The 24,518-nt window shown below is 44.5% G+C and overlaps 1 protein-coding gene across 2 annotated transcripts in view; it reads left to right on the top strand.

Moving 5' to 3' along the window:
* The window catches only part of LOC135918025 (cytochrome P450 3A41-like), a 43,963-nt gene extending 25,495 nt beyond the window's left edge, over positions 1–18,468 (top strand). The window contains exons 7-14 of one of the 2 annotated variants that reach the window (XM_065451703.1): positions 650–795; positions 3,193–3,308; positions 4,210–4,285; positions 9,306–9,463; positions 10,316–10,401; positions 13,447–13,584; positions 15,544–15,706; positions 18,339–18,468. In XM_065451703.1, the coding sequence (XP_065307775.1) occupies positions 650–795; positions 3,193–3,308; positions 4,210–4,285; positions 9,306–9,463; positions 10,316–10,401; positions 13,447–13,584; positions 15,544–15,706; positions 18,339–18,434 (979 nt within the window). In that variant the 3' untranslated portion in view covers positions 18,435–18,468. Of the gene's footprint in view, positions 1–649; positions 796–3,192; positions 3,309–4,209; positions 4,286–9,305; positions 9,464–10,312; positions 10,402–13,446; positions 13,585–15,543; positions 15,707–18,338 lie in introns of both variants that reach the window. The other variant, XM_065451699.1, reaches the window with a different exon arrangement.
* The last annotated feature ends 6,050 nt before the right edge of the window (positions 18,469–24,518 follow it).

The following is a 24,518-nucleotide window of genomic DNA, read 5'->3' as shown; positions in this document are numbered from 1 at the left end:
GAAAGCCACGAGTGATTAGGCATACGAAGCTTGTGTCGGTGCTGAAAAACTTTGAAGTGAATGAGATGACTGCAAGGGACACTTCACTATACACTGCACTTGCAACGCGTGTGCACATAAAGGACACACACGCCATCCGGTGTACCTGTCGCTTGGTATCGCAATTGCAGCCTAATATATTTACATGTTCTTACACAGTGTTTCCTTTAAATTTAAGTACTTAGAGAAAAAGAAAGATTTCGTGCTTGGCTAACCGAGTACGTAACAATATTTGGAGCATCTTTCTGTCGAACGTCTTCTCTGCATCTGTCCCCGCTAAGACCAGCAGCACCTTCTAACTATATCGACTGAATAAAAGATAACCCTCGGTGACAAAGGGGCTTCGATAATGGCCACGTGCCTCACGGGCCCAGAAAGCGATACTGCAGTTTCCGAAGTATTTGCACATCCGGACCAAGCGACAACATCAGTGTTTTGTTTCCTTTGTTTTTCTCGTTTTCATCCCCAACTCAATTTTCCCTGCGAACGGCAGCAAAGTCGGAAGTCAGTCTGGTTGACCTTCGTACCTTGCCACCACTTCTTTTTCTCCCTCTCTCTCTCATCGTGTGCACCCTGGCGTCTGTGGTTCTCTGTTCTTTTTTTTTTCCAGACTGTTCGAGCAGTGCTCGATGGACGGCATGGCTGCGTTCCTGTTCGGTCTTGACCTTTACGCTTGCCAAACGCCAGACCACCCGTTGGTGACCTGCTGCAACGGCTTCTTCAGTGCTATTGGCGGATGGAAGGTCGTCATGTTGTGTGAGCTGCAAAGCTGTTTTGGACGTTGCGCCGCGTGGCTCTTTGTCTCCTTCGATGCGCATTTCTCATTATCGCGCACTTTAACGACGATAGGAATGAAAAGGATGGCCTTTTCGGACGGGAACAGCCATTCTTTGGGCACATAACCTACGTCATAGCGTCAGGTATATCTAATAGGGTGATAAAGAAATAAAGCACTGCCACAGCCGCTGCGTGTACGGCGGCCTTAGACACCTTAGACAAAGCTTTCATTCAACCATTTCTGGACAATGTCCATCACTGGCATGTCGAATCGTATGGAGATGCGTGCCTCTTCCTGGCTTCCAATAAGCCGCAGTTTGAGCAAAATAAAAAGCCTTCGTACGTCAGACCAAGATTTCATCCTCTTCCTTAACAAAATAAACAATCCAGTCAGGATTTGGTGATATATATATATATATATATATATATATATATATATATATATATATATATATATATATACATATAGGGAGAGAGAGAGAGAACGGTGGACGTGATATCAACAGAATATCAAAAGTCAACATTGAATAGTGATCAAATTTCAAAAATTTTGCGAATTGCATTTTAATGTCCCTGCATTAAATTACGTCACATGTACGAATTACGCATTGCAGCTAGTGAGCTTGCAAGGCACATGCATTCTGAAAAAAAGTTTGGGGATGACGCCAGTTTCGAAACGTGTTCGCAAAACGTGCGATGAAATAAATTGCGTTTTAAATATTTGTGGTCTGCGTTGCACCAAAAGAGAACAAAAGGTGTTTACAGTGGATTTCTGACGCAAGTTGAACAGCGCTGATCTCCAAACTGGTGCTAGTCTTTTTTTAATTTGTACCAAGTGAATGTGCGTCGACAACTCAATAACGCAATTTTCAATATGTGGCTAGTTATATGAAAAGCTTATTTGCTAAATTTTGTCATTTTGTGCAATATGCATTTCTTACGTCTTGCGCAAAAAAAAAAAAAACATGTATCGTGCTGCATTTCAGAGGCTATCTTTAATATTTCTATCAACTCAAAAATAAAACATGACATAAGAAAAAGGCGATCAGGAATAGCAACAAATACAAGACAGATGACGGAAGAACTCCTGTCGACTATAATTGATTTTGTCTTAAACTTTAATCCTTTTTTTTCTTCCTTTTTTTGAAGTGGGGAGGTGGTGGGGTGCCGTACGCATAGCTTCTATCAGTGGTTTATTTAAAGGACTCCAGTAGCGTAATTGTTTCTATCATGTCATCACGGCGCAATAACAACAAATAGAAGTGAGCGGACACGTCAGCGACAATGCCGGTATCGGTACCACCAGCATTGCCAGATGCGGTGTGCCGTGTGTCCCACCGATTTAAAGCTGACACAAATTTTTAAGAGGGAAACGACTGTCGCGACGGAAAGCGCTACGTCGCAACTTCAGAAAAACTTTTGTGGTCGCGAGAAAAAGTGGAAAATTTACAAAGGCACGGCATAGAGTTCCTGTTACCGCACCAAAATCAAAACAGTTGTCGCGACAGCAGTTCCTGCTGCAGCTTACGAATTCTTCTCGTCCCAAAAGAATACTTCTGCTGCGTCTTCAGAATTCTCGTCGTTGCCGCAGAATGTTTCCGTCGTAACTTCAGAAAGGTCTATCTAAATTAGAGAAACTTATGTCGTACGCCAGGAACTTCTTTTCTGCGACAGTGATTTCTGTTTTCTTTTTTGACTGGACCGTTTGTTAGACGGCCAGAAAGGGCCACAAGAATCTTAACTGAACTCTTGCAGAACTGCTATTTGCTAACAGAACCAAAGACATTCACCTTACGAATTAAATATATCGCGTGCGAAAACCTGGCGTTGTATCTTCAACTGAAGGTTTTCGCCTGGTTGAAAAAAAAAGAAAATAACGTAGCTTCAAGTTTCTTTATGGCTTTGAACCGCTCACCTGTTACCTTTATTTCAGACATATAATAATTCTTCGTACTCAGCAGAACTACTGATGTAGCTCTTTCATTTGCTTTATTCTTTGAAGTAGTTTTTGTCAAAAATAGACTGAAAAAATTGGACACCCAAAAAACACACACGCTGGCAATCACACAGACACACATCGTCACCATTGTCATGCCTACTAATCATTTGACATTTACTAGCATCTTCTTTACAGAAGATGAGGTCTAAACGTTATGTAATTTCTACTTCTTACACTGAAATTCAAGTATCTTATGAAATAGTTGGAGTGAAAGCGTTGCAAATTTCTTTTTGTTCATTTTTTTTTCAATACGCAGCGTACGCTGTAAAAAGATTCACCAGGCTAACCCGGTGTTCGAATTCGCAAATAAATTCATAATAATTCAACTTTTATGGCGCCTAAATACACATTTTTGTGTTTATTTCTTTAAATTTCAGACGCCATGTCAAGAGTTTTCAAGATGCTTCCTATAGAGTTTCCGAGTACCTACGGTTCTCAGCAAGTACTTAATTTCGCAAAACTAATGGTGGAGAAACGACTGGCTTCCAATGAGGTAAACAGCTACTTATCAACATATGGCGATAAACAGGGATGGTAGTCTACACATGCAGTTTTTGGAGATAGATTAATGCTATCGGCATTCGGTGTGAACCGGTACCTTTGCCTAATAGATATTGACCTCGTTCTCTGAAGTATGCATATGTCAATGGTACCTTTATTTCCTGAGAAAATTTAAAACAATATTCAAACAATCATTAAATCAATCTATATATTTATTTTAGCGGTTTAGAAACGTTGCAACGTTTGATTTATGTCAACAGATTACTTAGTCGTAGACAAAGTGGCGACTGACATTTTAGCAATTCAAATCGCCAGAAACGAACGCTGGGTGTTACGTGCTGCTCAAGTTATCTATGAAGCCCCGCTCGACCGGGCATTATTGACTAGTTTTACAAAATCAGAAAGTCGCACACACAGAGTCCCACGTTCCAGTAATAAAAATAAAACTGCCATGATCAGTTGCGCAAACACATACCAATCCACACAAAGCATGGAATGATAGAAGCTGTAGTTTCTTTTATATTTAGCGAAATCTAGTTACTCTTTTACTGTCCGTGGTTTATTGTACGAATTGTGCATGCGACACGTTAAATAATATGAGGTCCTATCATATTTACTCAGTGGCATCGGCAATGTCACCCTACGGTCTGATCATCTTCCTGCATGTGAAAGCCGCGTCGTCGGCAAAACCGACGCATTCAACAATTTAGGACATTATTTTATCACTTTAGCTTGACCTAATTAGTCTTTCGTGCCCGTTTATGTGCTATAACTTATGTACTTGTTAGCAAGCATACACTTGAATTTCAACTCTAGGCGAAGCAGTAAATGCCTCTGCAGTAATCGCCTCTGCTATGGTAATTTTATGTCCTCGTGCCTGAATTTTGTTGCAGAGACACAACGATGTTCTTCAACTGTGTTTAGACACCGTGGTAGAAATGAAAAACAGAAGCGGTCAAAAGTTAACGGGTAAGTCCATGGGCAATAAACTGCCCATGAATTGCATCCAGTTTACATACTCAGCGTCCAGCGTGCAAAACCATGTGAAAGAAACAACACAAACTTTCGTTTCCAGTTGTAAATAATCACAAGCGCGCTCACTGACATAAACTGCAGGTAAGACTGGCTTTCGACTGTCAGTTAAAGTGAGAAAAACATACTCTATTAAAATAGCTAAGCGGAATATTTCCACCTGCTACCTGGGCACTTGCGACAAAAATCGGAAACAGGTGGTATCATTCTCACACTTTTATTGGTTTCACGTTATGCAGCGTGGACATTTAAGACTTCGTGAAAGAAAGCCGCAATTTCACCTGAAAGACAATGCATTGATTGCGATAGCAAATTAGTACACAGCTACACGATGCAAGGATAGTAGTTTTATCGACCGTATAAACTTGGAAACATTCGCTTACTAACTGAATGAACAGGTATGTTGTCAGCGCGCACAAGCAAACATGAACACATCACACTCGATGACTGCAGACTGTATCCCTTACGTCAGTTTGCTGCAAAGTTATGGAACACGTCATAGCAAAACATATAATTATCTTCCTAGAATCAAATGGCCTCATTTGCGCATGCCAGCATGGGTTCCGACGGGGACTTTCCACAGTGACACAGCTCACTGAGACATTACACGATTTTTACAAAGCTATGGACAACCGTGAACAAATGGATGTTATATGCGTTGATTTTCCCAAAGCCTTTGATAAGGTTCCCCATCGTAAATTACTTTTTAAACTGTACAAAGCAGGTATAAATGGCGACGTTCTAAAATGGATTGAAAATTATTTAACTAACCGCAAGCAGGCAGTTCGCGTTGATGGTTCCGAGCCTGGTTTTGTAGATGTATATTCAGGAGTACCACAGGGGTGCGTGTTAGGGCGAACACTTTTTTTGCTTTACATCAATGATGTAGCAACCGCTTTAGAGAGTTCTGCTATGATAAAACTCTTTGCAGATGACTGCTTGATTTTTGCGCCGGCATCTTGTTTAGAGGATCAGATTAAGCTCAACCGAAACCTTCAGGCGTTTGGGAGTTGTTGTGACAAGTGGGAAATGCAAATCAATTTTAATAAGACCGCATACACGCATATCACTGCAAAAAATAATATTTTTACTTTTCAGTACGATATTCGAGGCGACAATCTAGTTAATGTTCCTTGTTTCAAATATCTTGGTGTCTCTATTTCGCATGATTTAAAATGGCACAATCAAGTAGAAAGAGTGTGCTCTGCTGCACAGAAGAAATTGGGTTTTTTAAGAGCTAAACTGGGGAGGGCAACAAAAGATGTTAAACTGCTGGCTTACAGATCTCTTATTCGACCATCCCTAGAATATGCGTTAGTAGCATGGGCGCCCCATCAAAAGGTAATGTGGGCCAAAATAGAGAAGGTGCAACGCCTGGCGGCGCGCTTTATTTGCTCGAAATATAGAACGACGGACTCCGTTTCGGTGATGTTAAAGTCTTGCGGTCTTGAATTATTGGAAGATCGGTGCAAGAAGCAGAGAGTAAAAACGTTATTTCGAATAATTCATGGTGAACTAAAAATTAATAAAGAGTTGTATTTAAAACCTCCAGGCAGACTGAGCTCCCGCTTAAATCATAGTGAAGCTATTCAGCCGTACTTGTCCCGAACCAATGCCTTTCGTTGTTCGTTCTTCCCAGATTCAATAGAGCTGTGGAACAAGCTGCCCGTAGAAATTGTTCGCAGTTCTGATACTGTATTGTTTACAAATGCAATCAAGGTTCTTTACTAAAACTGTACCATGTGGATATTGTAAAGTGTTTTTCTTTTCTTTTTTTCTCTTTTTCCTTTTTTCTGTTTGTGTGCGTGCGGCAGCGGGTTGAACATTTGAATACATGTCTTAGAGTCTGTATATAGTATCTTGTATTGTATCCGTAGGACACTGTAGTGCATGTGCATATTTCTTTTGTATCTGGCTGTCTTGTATGAACGTATATGTAACATCCCTCCCTGTTATGACCCTCAACTGAGGGTTGACAGTATTTCTAACTTAAAAAAAAACATTCGCTGTCAAAACGCACGCGCGAGCAAGCGCGGCAGCAGCAGCGAGCGAAGTGACCTTCGTGCTGTCCATTGCTTCAACGCAAACAGATCGGCGAGAACACAGCACGCACAAAGTTATGAGCCGTCTGCAGATCGCTTTCAACATACGGCACCCGCGACCACCCTTAACAGGCCAAACCTACACCTCCAACTAGAGAACCGAATGCTTCCAGAAAAGACCAAGGTTCGTGTGTTGGGCCTCTGGATCCAAAGCAACAGGCGAGCGGATCACACTATCGCGACCCTGAAAGCGACAACGAAGCAAATAGCAAGACTAATAGGACGAATCACAAAGAAAGGGAGAGGCCTATACGAAAACGAAACCATACGACTCGTTCAAGCTTTTGTCATCAGCCGGATAACATATGCTCTTCCCTATCAGAACTTAAATCGCACAGAAATCAAGATGGTGGACCAGATCATACGGTGCGCGTACAAGGTGGCGCTAGGATTACCGGTGAACACCGCAAATGAAAGACTACACGACACAGGAGTTTACAACACCTTTGAAGAGCTCAAGGCAGCGGTTATGATAAATCAGACAGAGCGCCTGTGTCTCACACAAGCCGGACAACAACTACTGACTGAACTAAGATATTCGGTGAAACCGCAATATTGCACTGACCAAATCCATCAGATACCAGGCCCCATCAGGAAGCAAATACAAGCCACACCGATACCAAAGAACATGAATCCCGAATACCACAAAGGCCGAAGACAAGCCAGAGCCAAGCAACTCATCAAAAGCTTTGGAAATAATCAAGAAGTGCAATACACGGACGCCGCTCGGACTGCTAGAGGACACGTCATTGTAGCAGTTCGCAACACCCAGCGGAAAAGAGCCGAAATAACGGCCTCAATAAATACAACATGCACAGCCACTGCTGAAGCTTCAGCAATCGCGATGGCAATCAAACACAGCGACAGCACCGGGCACTCGGCACTGGTTATCTCCGACTCTCAAGCAGCATGCAGAATGTACGTGCAAGGCAGATTGCCACGAATCGCGCTGAGAATTTTAGGCGACGCGCTCCACGAAGAGCATTCAATCATATGGTGTCCAGGACACGAGGGCATCCCAGGCAATGAGAGGGCACACTCCCTAGCTCGAGAACTCACAAACCGAGCGGGGAACCACAGCCCTTTCCAAGACTGTCCACTTACAGCCCGAGACATCCTCGAACACCAACGTCGCACGAGAGAGCGCCTTGCCCCCCCGCATCGGCAACTGGGGGTACAAGAAGCCCGCGCATACAGACGAATACAGACGCACACCTATCCCCACTTGGGAAGAGCAAACCACATAAATCCCACACTACATGCCAGCGCTTGTCCATGGTGCGGTGCATGGCCGTCGCTGCCACATGTGACGTGGGAATGTACAGAAAGACCACGAGAAGCGAACTCGCCTGAGATGCTTGCCTACAATAGGGAGCCGTGGGAGATCCTCCTCGCCCGGCCGGGGCTGGGGGCCCAAAGGGGCCTCTTGGACCAGGCGGAGAGAGTAGCCAGGATCACTGGTGTCCTGGAATAGGGACCCACCCAACCGCTTCCCTCCCACCCTACCCTTTTCCTTACTCCCCTCTTCCCTCTCAATAATTAATAAAGTTTTTCCACCACCACCACCGCGACCACCCAAAGTACGAAGTTGCTGGTGGAGTAGAAGCAGCCCCCCCCCCCTTTCTGTTCCGCGCTGCCTCCCCACATTTCACCCTTTAGGAAGGACCGTCTGCTGGGTTAGTTGGTCTAACATTGTTACTTCCACATATAGCGCAAAAAAGTACAAATACACGCGAATAAGACACGGCAGACGAGAACGAGCGCTTTCCAGTTTTACGTGATCGCAAGCGTGCCCACTGACCTCAAATGCAGGTAAACTGGCTTTAGTCATTTTTGGCAATGACAACGCCGACGCCAGAAATGCGCTAGGAGTGTCTGTATAATAGCTATTGCAATAATGAGCCCAAGTCACTTTACTATATTTCGTTATCCTTAATTGCTATCAACTTTCTCAAGAACTCTCAAAAAGAATGTATTCTGTGTTTGCACTCTGACTGATACGAATATGAAAGATTCGCTCTTTTTCAAGCTTCCCACACTGCATTGAATTGATAACTCCGGGAAACCCTAGTCAAATTTTAGAATTTCTTTTGAGCGCGAAAGCCTTATATGCACTATTATGCGAAAATCCGGCGGCGTAGTCGGCTGCGTGACCGAATGATGGTCCCAAAAATGGCCCACGGCACAAGAGTAAAAACAAATAAAAAATTCGCAAATTTACGTCAAATTTCTCAGCGAGGTTCCTACAAACAAAGTAAATAGATTGCTTTGAAAAGAACATTTCGTACGTTCCAGTATGGGTACGGGAACCGAGCTTGGGCCACCGGGGTGCGAGACGAGAACGCTTCCCCGACGCCACATTGGTTCCATGGTTATTATTAACTAAAGGTGTGTCTAGTGCATGCCTAATTGCACATGTAACGTCCCAGCCATATGGATCACTAAATGTGCGGCCTAGTGCGGGCGTCATTTGGCATGGGACGGCGCAGCCAGCGGGGAGGTGGCGCCACGTCATGAGTGCATAAAATTAGCGTGTTCATCGCATTCAAAGGTCTACCAATGGTGTAACGCTTTCGCATTCCCACACGTAACCATTTTTAAGCGACTCTGCCGAATATTTTTTATTCGATCACGAACAATTCTAATTAGGGGCTATTTGTGAATACAGGCCCTGATCACTACTAAGTGCTGCTTGAGAATTTGGCTCCGACGTTACTTTCTCGCGCGTGGGTATATATTAATAGTTCGTAGAAACAGAAAGCACGTATCTAAAGCATCGCAGTTTGCCGAGTCGACTGTGTTGTTCAACGTGTGCATGTAGCTGTGGGCGAGCATGTTTTTCTCCTCTGTTTTAGAATCTGAAATGAAGGACGTGGCTGCGGAAATCATGGTGTTTTTCATTGCCGGCAGTGACGGCGTAGCCATAGCACTCACCTTCACAGCATACAACCTCGCACTCTCTCCCGAATACCAGGACAGGCTGGTCGAAGAAATCGACGAAGCCGTAAGCAAGGTAAGCTCGAGCTCTCGGAGATGCACAAGCGCACGTACACTGTGATTCAAAATAACTTACATGGGGAGCAAAAGCTATTAGTAACGTGTTTCAGCGGTTCAGCTCGCGCTGCACGGTGCTTTTACATGGAAAGGGTGAAGGCACGGGCTGATGTGCCTTTCGCATAGCCGCACTTCTGATTGGTTGAAGCTGGCCCAACGTTTGAAACCACGGCGTCATTATTTTGCTACAAAGCTGATTGCCTCAGTGATCGCGGCCATCCAAGGATGTCGGGAACTAGAAGAGCTACCCTCTTCCTTATTCACATAAGGGATCTTGAAGCATCACAGAAAATACATGACATGACCTGCGGCTACCGAGAACCGCTCTACATCTGGATTTAGAATTTTGACATCAAACGTATCTTCACGAAGACTTGGGGGAAAGCAAACAGCCTTTCACTTCACCCGTTCTCATTGTGGTTGCAGATTACACTTTACCATGACTTTTCATAGGAACCATGCATAAGTGCGCAACACATTACTTATAGGATGGAAATAATTTCTATGAGTAAGGAAACATTTCGCGACCATATAAAGAGCACGACATAACGCACACGCGCTAGACGCTTAACACCCACTCGTTTATATTTAGACGCTTTTACGTTAGCTTGTCGCTACATTCAGTAGATGGTATAGTATATTGTGTTAGTCTGTGGCAGTGGTGATGCGAGAGCCTGGCAAAAATATGACATCAATTGGCATAAGGCCATGATACCTAATTTAGGCAAAGCCAAAAAACATGCAGTATTTTTGTCAAGAACAACCAGCACGCAAGCAAACGTCTTGGTTTTTCGGGGTCGTTTCGTAGCAGGGAATGACCTTCGAAGCCCTCAACGCCATGCCACTCCTCGAGGCTGCCGTGAAAGAATCCCTCCGCATGTATACGCCGGATTCATTGTAAGTACAAGTTTTAACAACGAGCGCTTTCTAGCATGCTTAGTTATAGTAACATCTAACGGCGATGTCAGCGGTTAATGTTCAGTACACATGATATTTACACTGTAAACATGGACATGTGACTAGCAGCCAGTTTGCTCAAAGTGCGTTATCAGTCGCGGCTAGCTTTCACCGCAATCAATGCTTCGTAGCTCTTCACAGTTACGTACTTAAAGGTTACGCCGCTGACATTGTTGAAGTGGTACCTGCCACTAAATTTTAGCAAAGGTCCATGTACCCACCAAAACCAAACTGTTATTTTTTTTCATAATCAGCCCGGACGACATTGCTTATTACAACTTTGATTAAGGCTTACATCAGCTTCTCCATCAAACCGTTCATTCTCAATGATGAAACGCCAATTCGGAGCATTAATTTTTATTGTTTCTTCGTTAATTGCTGAGACGCCTATCTTATACTGTATTAAATAACGATTTCATTTATCCGCTTCTTTTTTGGTAAATCGAATTTCATAATATAATTTTCTTAATCTACGAACCCCTAACAGATGATGTCTGGGTCTTGCTTGTATAGAATCCTCTTTGTAAATATTTATGGTTATTAAAAATTTAGTTTCAGTTTCTTTTATATTTTTGTCCTTTTTTGCTAATGACTTAGGACTAGAAACACGCACAGAAAGAGAAACAGCACAGGATTACATGCACCAAGTACAATACGCTTAGGACCAGCCGTGGTTGCTCAGTGGCTATGGTGTTGGGCTGCTGAGCACGAAGGTCGCGGGATCGAATCCCGGCCACGGCGGCCGCATTTCGATGGGGGCGAAATGCGAAAACACCCGTGTGCTTAGATTTAGGTGCACGTTAAAGAACCCCAGGTGGTCAAAATTTCCGGAGTCCTCCACTACGGCGTGTCTCATAATCAGAAAGTGGTTTTGGCACGTAAAACCCCAAATATTATTACAATACGCTTAGGAGAATATTCTCGAGTTTCCGTCATACTCCCACACAGCCTTCGCTAAGCAGAGAGCAAAGAAAAATGTGGACGTAAACGGGCGCAGCATGCAAACGTGTGGTTGCTTCGTAAAGCTTTTCACTGTTTTCCAAAGCTTTTATTAAAAACTAAATACCATTGTTTCAGCTCACGGGCTCTTTATTACCCGCAAATGCTCAGAGAAATCACCGGCTCAAGCAAGGAAATACCACAAATACTTATGTCGCAGCAAACGTTTTGCAAACGTGTCTATGTATTTGTTCTTGCCCTTTACAAAGGTACATTGATTAGCTAAATTGCAGAAAAAGAAGCAAATCTTAAACGGTGAATTCTTTTCTTTGTCTGCTACACACAATGCCGAACATTTGGATCAATATGTTGTTCCTAGAACATTCTTCATTAAAAGAGAATGAAAATCAAAAGCTGGCGCAGCTACATATGCTATAAGAAACGTCGCACATCCTGCGTGGTTATTCTATCTTTTTATGCTTTCGATGGGGGCGTAACGTAAAAAGTTCGTGTTGTTAAATTGAGATACACGGTAAAAAATCCGCATGGTAGAAATTATTTCGGGGTCTCCCACTAAGGTACGTCTTGATATCATATTCTAGATTTTTCACGTAAAACATCAGTTTAAATAATTTTAACTTATTTTTATTTTGTTCAATTGCATTTCACCTGAAAATTTTGCAAACAGCCCTCAATACACTGCTAAGAAAACTGCCTTTTCATTTGTTACAAAAAATCGAGTCCTTTAACTTCTGATAAAAGCAAACAGATAAAAACCTACCATATCAACATCGCTCAATTTGTTATTCCCCCAAGTTACACATGTTGCGAAGGCGGCGGTGAATACTTAAGTGATCTGCTGCACGACATTACACGAGATGTTTTGAAAACTCTGTAGTATCTCTGTAGTATCTCTGTAAAATCTCTGTAGTAAGCATGTACCTGGTGGCAGAGCAAATATGAGTGAATTTTCCTTGATGTCAACCTAAGTAATAAAGCTTAAGGCTGAGAAATTTGTTCGAGGGTGGAATTTATCTGACAATCAAATGAATATGAGTCTCTTTCGAGAGGTCAACCTCGCAACTTGAAATTCAGGTCGAGGTTCTTGCTTAAGGATAGAGCTAACAAGGGCTGGCTTCCTTCATTTAGAAGCTTTTAAAGATGACAAGTTTGACCACGGAGAGGTTTCCAAACCATTCTGAAGAAAAGTAAACAATAAAGCTATAATAGAATAACTAAAATAACAAGACATCACCAAAACAACTCCGTGGATCATGAATAACATAACCGAGCAGGTTGTAAGAGTATAAGAGCAACACAATAAAAAAAGCCATAGGAACATGGAGAAAAGCAACTTAAGTTACTTTGCAGGAGCGCATCAAATCTTTGACCACAAGAAAACACGGTAGAGCTTTGACAGCCAACCAGTTCTTGCTGGGGCACAACCAGCGTACCAATATTTTCGCGTGGAGAAGTAAATTTTTTAAGAAGTGCGCAATTTGAGGTTGAAGCTGTGGAGTTGCTCGGTAGAATGAACCTGACACTAGAATAAATACTAGAGAACATTTCGAAACCGCGAGGTTTAAGCTTGAGGTTGAAGAATTTGCTTTAATCTCCTTCTTGAGATGGAGTCGAGGTTAGTGATGAGATGGTTGCTGCATAATCAGGTTAGGTGACCGCAATGCACGTTGTCTTCATATCGAAAGCACGCGCTTTAATGACCTCAGTAAATTTTCTTGGGATTGCTATGCAGCATCAGTCATCAAGGTAGCTTGCAAACTTCTAATGTCAATGTTTTCGAAAATGATACACGCTTTCCTCCCTCAGGCCACCTCGACTAAGCAAATTTTATATGTAGAAAAGGCAGATATACTTCCTGTGAGCAACGATACTACTTGCATTGTTTTCCAGAGCTGTACAGAATTGTTCTATTCCACATACAAGCTGCATGTAATTTTTCTGTATTTACAATCTGTTTTCAGTCCGCTGTATGTTATAGGTCTGATTTTGGGCTTTGCTTCTTTTAATCCCGTACCTTTTATGCAGCCTGACAAGACGCTGCAACCAGGAAACGACACTGTATGGAATAGATTTCAAGCCGGGAATGTGCATCGAGATACCCTTGACAGGCGTTCACTACAATCCAGAGTTTCACCCAGATCCTTACACTTTCAAACCTGAAAGGTGGGCTCTGCATTTCTCTCTTCTTTAGCTGGTCTCATTTGTTGAACATGCAGGTGTGACCAGGGCAACGCATATAGTCTTTTCACTTTTTGCATTACTTTTCTTTCTGTTAGTCTTGTTTCTTTTCTTTCGACTACCGTCCCTTCCCGCCTGTGTTTGAAGCGAAAGAAAATAATAGTAATAATAAGGAAGAAACTCGGCCACCTCGCGCTGGTACCACTATAAAATTGAGGGAGGAGTCCCAATACTTGCCATTTGAAATTAGGCGCTCATTTGATTTGGTTTTCCTCTACTGATAGCTCATACCCCCTGCGGGAATTGACTGAACGTCAAGTGGCATTATATAACGTGTTTCTTATCTACAAAAAAAAATTTATGTGAGCAATCTCGGGAATTCCTACACCACTCTCCTAATACATTGCCTCCGGCACAGCTCTTGTATCGTCTCTGGACATTAACGCTGCCTTTCAGACCATAATGTCCGCCTAAGATCCCAGCAAGCCTTCCATCATTTTGATAAATGTAGCCCGCACCTCCGCCTCTCGTGTGACAAAGGCAGAACCCATTGAACTATTCGATAATTCTCAGACAGGGCCCTCGGTATAAGATCAGGTCTATGGTAATGATTATTACCATATTTACTCTTGCCTACGCCTGCTTAAATTCTAAGGCGACACCCCAAATATGAGTAATCGGAAAATAAAAAAAGTCAATTACAAAAATCCTTCGCTGAATGTAAGCTGACCAAGATTACAGTAAACAACACAGAGCAACAAAAAAGAAAATTATATCTTTTTATCAGTGCGCAGTGGCAGCCGCGCACACGCTCCGGCTCGCTGACACAACTGTACTGAAAACCGTGTACTCAGTGCCAGCGTCTCGCTGATAGCGAACCGAAAAGAGCAATGGCTGTCCCCGCGCTGCACGCATTAAATGCGGAGAAAATGGCGTACCACTAGGACCGAGCTGTAGCAGGGAGCGACTGCAGCAGAGGGTGCCAGTGGCTACAGCACCGTCTTTTGATGCTGGCGTTACCGGCGTGCACCACTTGTCCAGTGTCGACGGCTCCTAAAGAAATTCTGGAATCTAAGTCGAAGTTTACAAAAGCTTTATATAGATTATTGAGCAAGGAGGTGTTGGCCTAGACAAAAATAAATTCAGTAGCTACAATGAACAGAATGAAGAATAGGAAAAGCGCTTACAATGTAGTAAGAATTTATTGATAGAACCGTCTTGGAAGAAGTAAAAATTCCTCCACGGCTCCCTAACCTATAACAGTGTTCAAGACAGGGGGCTCCGAGTAGAAAAAATACCCAAAAAGGGAAAATTTACTCAACGTTGTGAAAACGGTGCTTCCAAAATGTTTTTCCTTAGAGATGAAAAATGCTGATTGAATAAGAAAACGCTAAGCCAGAACTTAGCACTTCTAGCTCCGTACGTATGCGATAGCATACTCTTGAATTTTATTTTCTGAGATACCTCCAATGTTCAAGAATTCTACTTGTAATTCTGTAGAAAATGCGTGACCGATGATGCGATCCAACCGCAATCACAGGCATGCTTTTTTTTTTCCTACCAGAGTCGCTCTTTCGGTGCATTCGGTGCATGTGTGACGTTCCAGTTTGTTGAATTCGTCCCACGTGACAGCTAGCGCTTTCAGACGCTGTGTGAGAGTGCAGTGGCTTCGGGATCAGCCCACATTTTTCGTCAGAGAAACACGATGCCTCCAAAGTGGATAAGGTCCACCTATATGACCACCGAATAAAAAATAACATCAATGGTCCCAGCGAAGACAAAGTGAATTCGTGGGCGCCATGCCTACCTTACGAGGACAAATGTTTAAGGCAGGTATTGTTCAATGTGGTTCTCCTTTTCTGCCCTGCGTCGGAATCGCACTACCAGCCTAACCCCGCAGTAAGTTCTGAATTTTATACTGTTGCATTGCTTTCCGCCGCCCAGATTTTTGCCCGAGAACAAGGACCTGCTGAAGCCGTACAGTTTTTTGGCGTTCGGCGCGGGACCCCGAAACTGCATAGGACTGCGTGTGGCCCTCGTTCAGGCCAAGAGCGTCCTCGCCGGTTTGCTAAGAGACGTGCGCTTTGAGCGGTGCGCTGACACTCAGGTATGTTCTGCGCGTAGCGCGACCCTTTCCCTGTGCACAAAAACAACAAAGATAAACGAAAAGACAGAATTAATCGTAAGAGATTACCGTCAAAGTCACTGATAGTTTTTTTTTTCTTTAACCTGCTGCGTGACCCCTGCCATCTGTGAACCAGAAAACTTTATAGACAGATCAGCAGACACGAAGTAGAAATCTGGAAGCAAGCTGAAATGCCAAATGATACCACGACGAAGTATATCTTGCGGTAATTACCGCACCCCAGTCGATGCACCGTAGCAACCACCAGTATCCATATTATCCTGGTTGCAACTTCAGTGCAATGAATTATGAAGGAACAGCGCACTCTACGACGATCTCGACAGGGTGATCATCGTGATCGTGGTAGTTGGCTCTGTTCCTTCCTAATTCCAGTATGCGCCATCTAGCCCAAATGAATGTTGTCCTGATCCAGTGCAATGGCTATCCACCAAGCGGCCGCGCTCGACGAGGAGGTTAGTGCTGCGTATGGGCGCTCGCATTTGGCACGCGCCATCATCACCTCCTTTCCCTTATTGCGTGACGTCATCCGCGTGCCAACCAATCAGGTTCCTTGCTCTTCTCCTCCATATTTGCGCTTTCTCTGTGCGCTAGACCTTAGAGTAAACAAGCCCATATAGCAAGTCATCATGGCACATATTCTGTGACCGAAGTTGCCTACTTGGCACGACGGTATTGTATGAGACCAGCCGACGTCCACCCCAAATGTGCGAAGTAGCTAAAGAAAGCTATCGCTTTGATTATGCAGGTTGCATGCACTGAGGGGGTCGATATTATGCGAATGATTTTGCAGGTAACTGGATAACCACCATCGCTTGGAGTTCTCTACAGCGTTATGAATGAGTCGGATCAACATCTTTGTGTCAGGCGAGCAATTGTGTGTGTAAAGGTCCTTTCACACGGTTCAATTTACTACGGACCAGACGTGCAATTTTCATCGCAAGCGACGAAAATCGAAATCGCACTCGTGGCAGACGCCTTGCGACATGCGACCACCAATTTGGTCAGACGTCGCGGAAACCGCAACCATGATCGCGCTATTTGGCGTCAAAAATAAAAGCACAAAAAAGGGAAGCAAAAAAAACAGGGGAGAAGATCCATCGAAATGGCACCGATAGATACTTTGTGATTTGTTTGGCTGTGGTAGGTATTTGGGAAGTGCTGTCTTTTAGGTAAAGAATCCTGAGCACTGCAATTAATCGAACGGAGCTGTGGATTGGCAAATCCAATACTTACCATCGCTAGCGATACGCAAATAGAGGGAATAAAACATCGTACTCGATTTTACATTTTCTCATACACAAGCGTTTGTTCACTCGCTACGTAGCAAATGAAGCGCATTTTCATGTTGGCTCTGGGTACTGATAATTTATGATAGCACGTGGATCATTTCAAGTTAAGTGTACTCGACATGTCGCACGACGATCTCAGATTTTGCTTCAACAGTATGGCTACTTAGTATTCGCTGTCAGTTCAGTGCGATTCCCCTAAACATCTTTGCTGAAAAAACATGTTTAGGGGAACTTTGCTGAAAAAACTGCCTTTCTCTGCATTATTTTCTCTCTCTCTCTCTTTGCTGAAAAAAAAATTTCTACTGATGACGTGCTTCCTATGTTTGCTCATGTACGCAAAACATGCTTTTGCACACATTATTATGAAAGCTGTTTCAGCGCCTAACGCTGGAAAACTTCGCCTAGTTAACGTACAATTATTCGTCCTCTGTATGTAAAAGTGCATATTTGCAACTTCAGTCTAAAGTCCGTTAGCAGTGCCGAGTTTTGAAATAAACTGTACCAAATTGAAATTTTTTATCACGAAAGTACTATGCAATTCTTTATTGTGAATAATTTACTCCATTGTCCAAGGCACCTATATCACACTAAAATTATTTAACCACCTATACGCTTAGAAGTTGTATCCAATAACGTGCCAGGAACACAAAATGTCGCTTTTGGTCCATTAAATTCATGATTTGCTCGATCAGATATTTCCCGTAAAAATATGATGATATAAAGTGCGAGGCTGCCTGAGAACGGGCTAACCTCCCTCTCTTTCCGTGTATCCCTTCTTCCTCCTCCTCCTCCTCCTCCTGCTTTCTGGCATTCGAAACACTTCCGTCAACACTTTATTTTTACTTTTGGTTTCAAGTGAAACATGAATTTTTGAATTTGGCCTCTGCGCCCCGATGCTTCGTCAGTAACATGCGGTGAGGCCACGTACAAATTTGCCCTATACGCTGCAAGGAGCGCGTTCGGGGAATGAGCAAGTATTTCCAAGAAATCTTGCGGCACACTTGGCAAAAGCGAAACTCCTTGCTCGAAACGCGAATAAGTTCTTCTAATCGACTGAATGCACATCAGTTCAACCTGTAGAGAAGGCAAGAGGAATGGGCAAAGTGCACAATACCGATGGAATCGTAAAGGGAATTAGGTGTTATGACACTTTCAGCATTTCCGTATTTTCTCTGTCATAAATGAATTTAATAAGCACTTCTGTCTATCGCTCGTGTCATTTACGAACCATCACATTAACAAGTAACATTTCTTGAAACATGAAAGCGAAATAGATCACACAAATGTATCTCTCCCTATTTCAGGTTCCCGTGAAGTTTGTTCCCAGGCGCCTCCTCTTGGAACCAAGCCCAGCAGTGAAGCTGCGCGTCGTACCGCGTCACTCAACTGCGCGATCTTAGTGTGACTTCCTTTAGTAAACAAATCTGCTCACAATTCACCTGCCTTCATACTTGTCACTGCCTTGACAACAATTGCATGCCTTTGAGAAACCAGAGATGTATTTCAATATTGTCAAGAAAAGCAGCAGCTCAAGTCCATTTGTCGAGCTAACGGGACCTCGTCAACGAGTTGGTATGAGCGGTTCCACATAAAATAATTAGTTATCATGCGGAAGTCATTCCTGCCGATGTCAAACATAACCTAACGTAATGGAAGAATGGATACAAACCAACGACTCGACACAATAGCATAAGGCAGTAAATAAGGGTAAATTAATGGTAGTACTGCTGAAAGTTGTATCGAAAGTCCAATCAACACACGTTTACAAACTTAATAAAGCTGATGACTGGCCAAACGTCGATTGTATAGAATATCCTCTAGCTCAATGGCCTTAGTAGATAACGTAAACTACATCTCGAGTTATATTAAATTCGTTGCGAAATATTGCTTATCTCACTTGGTGCCGCAGAAGATATAAGCAACATAAACCCAATCCATTGGTTCCGCGTACTGTTATTTCTCTGAAGTCAAGCTTATCGCGAGCGCGGAACAAAAAGCTTTGAAACTCTCACGTTATCTCTCTACTCAGTGCGGAAGTTCGGAGGGAATACAAGCAGTCGAAGTTGCAATTTAACCTTTTGACGGTCAATCTTTTTGGCCAAGTGCCGCCGCCCGGGTTCAAATTTTTGATTGCGGATTTAAAATCTTTAGACTGATCTATTTCAAACAACACATTTTTTTAATCTGACCATAAAGTGACAAAAATATTTTCTGCTGATAAACATGCATTGTTTATTCTTTAATGGAGGTGGGATTGCATAAATACTTATCATAAGAATAAAGAACGTAGATACGCCTAAATCGATTATTCCGATATGGCACTTGGTCGGCAGTCTGCACAGGAGGAATCGCCGCTGGACTCACTCGCAGCAGAGGAACCGGCGCGCATGCTGTTTAACCTGTTTAACTTTTCACTTGTTGAACCTCCGAGGTCCGTGCGGCCACGAAGGTTCCATGGATGGTGCCGAGCTAGGTGCCAGGAGAACCAAAGGTCCCGAGAGACGTGCACGAGATGAGAAAAAGGATTATGTACAAAACTACACGATCGACTTTTACAAAAACGGCGTCATCGCTCGGACCTAATGTCTTCGCACATCAGAGCCTCTTCTCACACACATACGCTTTTTATCGCGCTTATTTCCTTCTTTCACTCGTTGAGGCAATTTATTGGCCTATCACAAACACCCAACCGTTCACAATATCCAGCGTTGCATAACACGAGGCAACCACGTGCAAACTGTGAACCTGGTGTCGACGCCGTTGACACAGGAGTCCTCGACAATGGCCCGTTTCATCAATTAGTGATCTTTTCATGACGATCAGTCTGTCAGGATCGGGAGAGTGACCTTCACGGTATAGTCGGATGGCGGTGTTGTCGTCTTGAAGTGAGCTGTCATTGTTTACGCGTCACGGCCGGCGCCAGGTCCAGTCGTAGTTTGGGCGGGTTCTCGTCTCACCTGTCAGCTCTGGGCGTTCGAAAAGCCGATGATACTGAACATATATGCTTGTTCGTTAGTCTCAGGTTGCGCTGATTTAGTGAGTAAGGTACCTGCACGTCATCGCCCCGCTTCCCTCCGACATCGCCGATGCCACAGACGACTAGCTAGCGGGTACGCCTTCGGCCACAGCATACGACGACCTGAAACGCGCGGTCCTGCAGCGCCTCGAGCCATTGTAACGGAGTAGGCTTCAACAGCTCCTATCCGAGAAACCCTGCGACCAACGACCGTCAAAGCTCTTGCCCCGGTTGCGTCAGTTGCTAAGTGACTACTCCGCAAACAAAAGCCAGCTTTCTAATTTTGCGCGAGCTGTTCTTGCAGCGCCTCCCACTGTCTGCACGCATGGTGCTGGTGGGTTCCGACGAGTCTCGGTCAGCTAGCTGCACTCGCTGTCCGCATACGCGAGGGCTCGTCTGTAGCACACCTACCTATCGCAGCTGCGAGAGTCTCAGCGCCAGGAGACCGGCTCCAGCACCTGGAGGAAACAGTCGACCGCCCTACTAGTGTACTGGAGAAGCCGACGACGGGTGGCAAATTTGGCGAGCAACTTCGGCGCAACCATACGCCTTCACAGTTTCGCAGCCCACCTAGAGACTCACCACGGCAGTTCTCCTGGTATCACCATCGCTTTTGAGGAAAAGCAAGTCTCTGCAGCCAGCCCTGTACGTGGACGGCAAACGCACCAGCCAGTCGATAACGGCGGCATGCGACATCGGCCCTCGCGCAAGCCGCCTATTCTTCGCAGTCGATCGCATCTCCGGCACCCGCCTCCTCGTCGACACAGGAGCCGAGCTGTCCATCATTCCCGCCACGGCCGAAGATCACCAATGTGGCAAGTACACACCCTCGCAGTGAATAACACTGCCACCGCGTCGTATGGGCTTCGGCCGATGACGCTAGACATCATACTCCGGCGCTTGCAGAGATGGTTCTTTGTGATCGTGGACGTCAGCTTTGCCATACTGGGAGCGGACTTCCTCAGCCATTTCAACGTAGATGTGAGTGTTCACGATCGGCACCTAAAGGATATGTACTGTCACATTCCTTGATGTAGTTGGCCTGCAGTCCAACCTCGCCTCATCTGGCATCCGTACGTTTCGGCCGGTCTCAACGTACGACAATTGCTGAGTAACCGCTACTAACAAAGCCCCGAAACGATGCACTGCCCGTGAAACACGAGATGGCGCATCATATCACCACTACCGGCCCACATATCACCGCGCGGACACGGAGGCTCGCTGGACTGAGGTTGGAAGTTGGTCGCCGTGAGTTGGAACACAAGCTTCAAGTCGGCGTTATTTGTCCTTCCTCCAGCAAATGGCCTTCACCTCTCCATCTGTTTGCAAAGCAGGACAATGGTGACTGGCGGCGTCCTGGTAAATATCGAGCTCTGAATGCAGTCACTACTCCAGATCAATATCCCTTTTCCCACATACATGGCCGGCGCTCGTTAGGGAGGAACCAAAATATAGAGCAAGATCGATTTGATCAGCGCGTACCACCAGATTACCATGGAACCCAGTGACATACCGACGACAGCAATCACTACTCCACTTGTCCCATTTGGCTTTATCCGTATGCCTTACGGCTTAAAGAATGCGGCGCACACTTTTCAAAGGTTCATGGATGAGGTTACGCGCGGACTCACGTCGATTTCATCTGCCTTTGCGACATTTTCGTTGCATGTCACACAGACGAAGAGCACGAAGAACACCTTCGCCTTCTATATGAGCGATTGGATGAAGAGGGTCTGGTTTTAGAGCCCCAGAAATGCATTTTAGGAGTTGTAGCCCTATATTTTATAGGCCGTCGCATGTCGTCACAAGGCCCCAAGCCGCTGGAATCACGGGTGTGTGGGCAATCGAGGACTTTCCCCACCAACATCCTTCCGAAAATTTCGCGAGTTTCTGGGGCTCATAAATTTTCACCAAGCGCTTAATACCATCCTGTGCGCAAGTTCTTCAGCCGCTTACCGACATGCTGCATCGCGACTCCAAAAAACCATTTTCGTTCCATTGGTCATCGGGGTACGAACACACTCCGTTTTGGCTTCCCGAACACTCGGGAAGCCAAAACGCGGTTGGCGACTGCAATGTTGCTGATTCATCAGTTGCCCAGCGCCCCAACTTGCTTTATGGTAGCCGCGTCGACCATGGAAGTGGGTGCAGTACTGCAGCGGCATGATGGCACAGACAGGAGGCCACTGGGATCCTTCTCAAAGCGCCTCAAGCTCACAGAAGCTCGGTACAGCACTTTCGGGAGGGAGATGCTGGCCATCTATTGCGCTGTCAAGCATTTCCGTTTTTTTTTCTTGGCACGACAGTATTGCATGAGACCAGCAGACGTCCACCCAAAATGCCCGAAGTAGCTAAAGAAATCTTTAAGAAAACATGCTCCATCTTTTCCCTACCTTTACCACAGCAAGCACATGCTTCTCCCTTCTTATATCTCTATAGGTGCGTGTTCTCAGGCATCCTGATCTCGCTACGACAAGTAATGAGCTTCAATTTGAGTTATCATAAATTTTTTCTTTCCTCATTTCGTTTTTTCTCTTAAGTAGTTACTCATGGCAGGTTTCCTTTCCATTGTCGCCGCCCATGAGAATATCTTAGCCTCTCTGAGTTTCCGCTTGACGTTCTTTGTTGCTGTGTCGCTCACCATACAGGCCGCATACTGGCTGGTAAGCTTCGTGGTTCTTTTCATCCACTGTGAATCAATGTTATTCCTCTACAAATACCTGAACACTCTCCCAGCCCAATTACTTTCTACCATATTCCTCAGTCGTTCTTCATAATTAATTTTGCTGTGAGCTTCCCTCACTTCAAAATTTGTCCAGCGCATATTAATCTGCACAGCTTCATTTGTAGTCTTCCCGTAAGCGCGTAATGCGAGGCGTCCCACTGACCTTTGGTTTCTATCGATTCCTGATTATGCCCCTGATTTCAAGCAAACAACCGCATTTCCAAAACTAAGCTCTGGAACCATCACACCTTTCCGCATACCCCGGAGCACCTCGTAGCTTTTGCATCACCATAGCCCTCTGTTTCATTATGGCCGCATTTCTCTTCCCCTTTACTGTTACTGTTTCTTCCTGTGTTTCCTGATATCTGTTGCCTTCATTTATCCATATACCAAAATATTTATACTGTTTTAGGCGAAGTATTTCCTGGCACTGTATTGTCACTGCCGATTCGCGGTTTGCCTTGAATACAATAACCCTCGATTATTTACTGCTTAATTTCAGACCTAGCTTATCGCCTTCCCATCCACAGAAATTAACCAGAAGTCGCGTATCACTTTGCTTGTTAGCTAGCAAAACAATCTCGCCCGCATAAATAAACCTGGAAGCTGCTGCTCTACTACTGTACCCGCCTGTTTTTATGAGGGATTAAACCCGATATTACATCTTTCTAGCACCCTTTCCATCGTAACCATTTACATCACAAACAGCAGTGGAGATAAAGGGCACTCCTGTCTCATTTTCTTGTTGATATCAACTTACTCCTCGCTACTCATTCCTTCCCATTCAACGCAAACGGCATTTTCTAGGTAAATCTCTCTCAAAAGCTGCGTATACAATCGTGGCCTAAGTCTTACCTTTCCAGAATATCCCACAAATATTGCAGTCTACGTTGTCATACGCTCCTTTAATGTCTAAAAAGGCCACAAATAACATCTCCTTTCTAATCTTGATATTTCAATACACTGAGTAAGTATAAACAAGTTTTCATCAAAATGCCTACCTATTCTGAAGCCATTGTGAAGTTCTCCCAAAAAGCGTGATGAAAACCTTTCAAGCGCAGGTGGCTGCCCGACAGGGGCGCCACCATACCCACTTGGCAAATCTGCTTTCACTGGGGAATAAAATCAGTCGACTCTCCGTTATCAATCTGCCAAACGTGTATTAGTTGCCTCCGCTAAACCGAGCTCCCAACAGTCGCCTTGAGTAAACGACGAAAGCTGAATGGAGCTCCACGGCTGCCGGTGAAGCAGGCTCCGTTCCGAGGGATCGGCAGGTGCAACAATGCCCATAGCGAAATCTATGTGGTAATGAACGCACGCAAGAAAACTCACTGGTTGTGAGGGCGTCGCAAAAATCAAACGAGACAGAAACTTGCTGTAAACCATCGTACCCTCGCCAACGAGGTTGGTCAGTTTTCGTAAATCTCGGGAAAAGAAACGCAGGCTTGGCAGCATCGTTCATATACGGCGTCATCGTTTGTATATGGCAGCATCCGCCTGTGAACAGATGTAATCGCAACCCAGTGAGCAATAAACGAGCTAGAATCTGGCAATGACCCTATTAGAGATTAGAAACCTGATAGAGATCAGTTTTTATTAGCGAAACGAATGGAAACATTTCGCGAAACGAAACCAAAACTGCGCTCCCAGTCTTCGCGCAAACGCCGATGCCCCAGCGATCACTGAAATGCCCGCACTGTGGAAACGAAATCCAGAGACTACGGAGCGAAAACAAACATTCCT

This window comes from Dermacentor albipictus, chromosome 2 (genome assembly GCF_038994185.2).
Source record: "Dermacentor albipictus isolate Rhodes 1998 colony chromosome 2, USDA_Dalb.pri_finalv2, whole genome shotgun sequence".
In the NCBI taxonomy this organism is placed as follows: domain Eukaryota; kingdom Metazoa; phylum Arthropoda; class Arachnida; order Ixodida; family Ixodidae; genus Dermacentor; species Dermacentor albipictus.
Note: the sequence above shows the minus strand (reverse complement) of the source record. Positions and strands in the feature narration are given on the sequence as shown.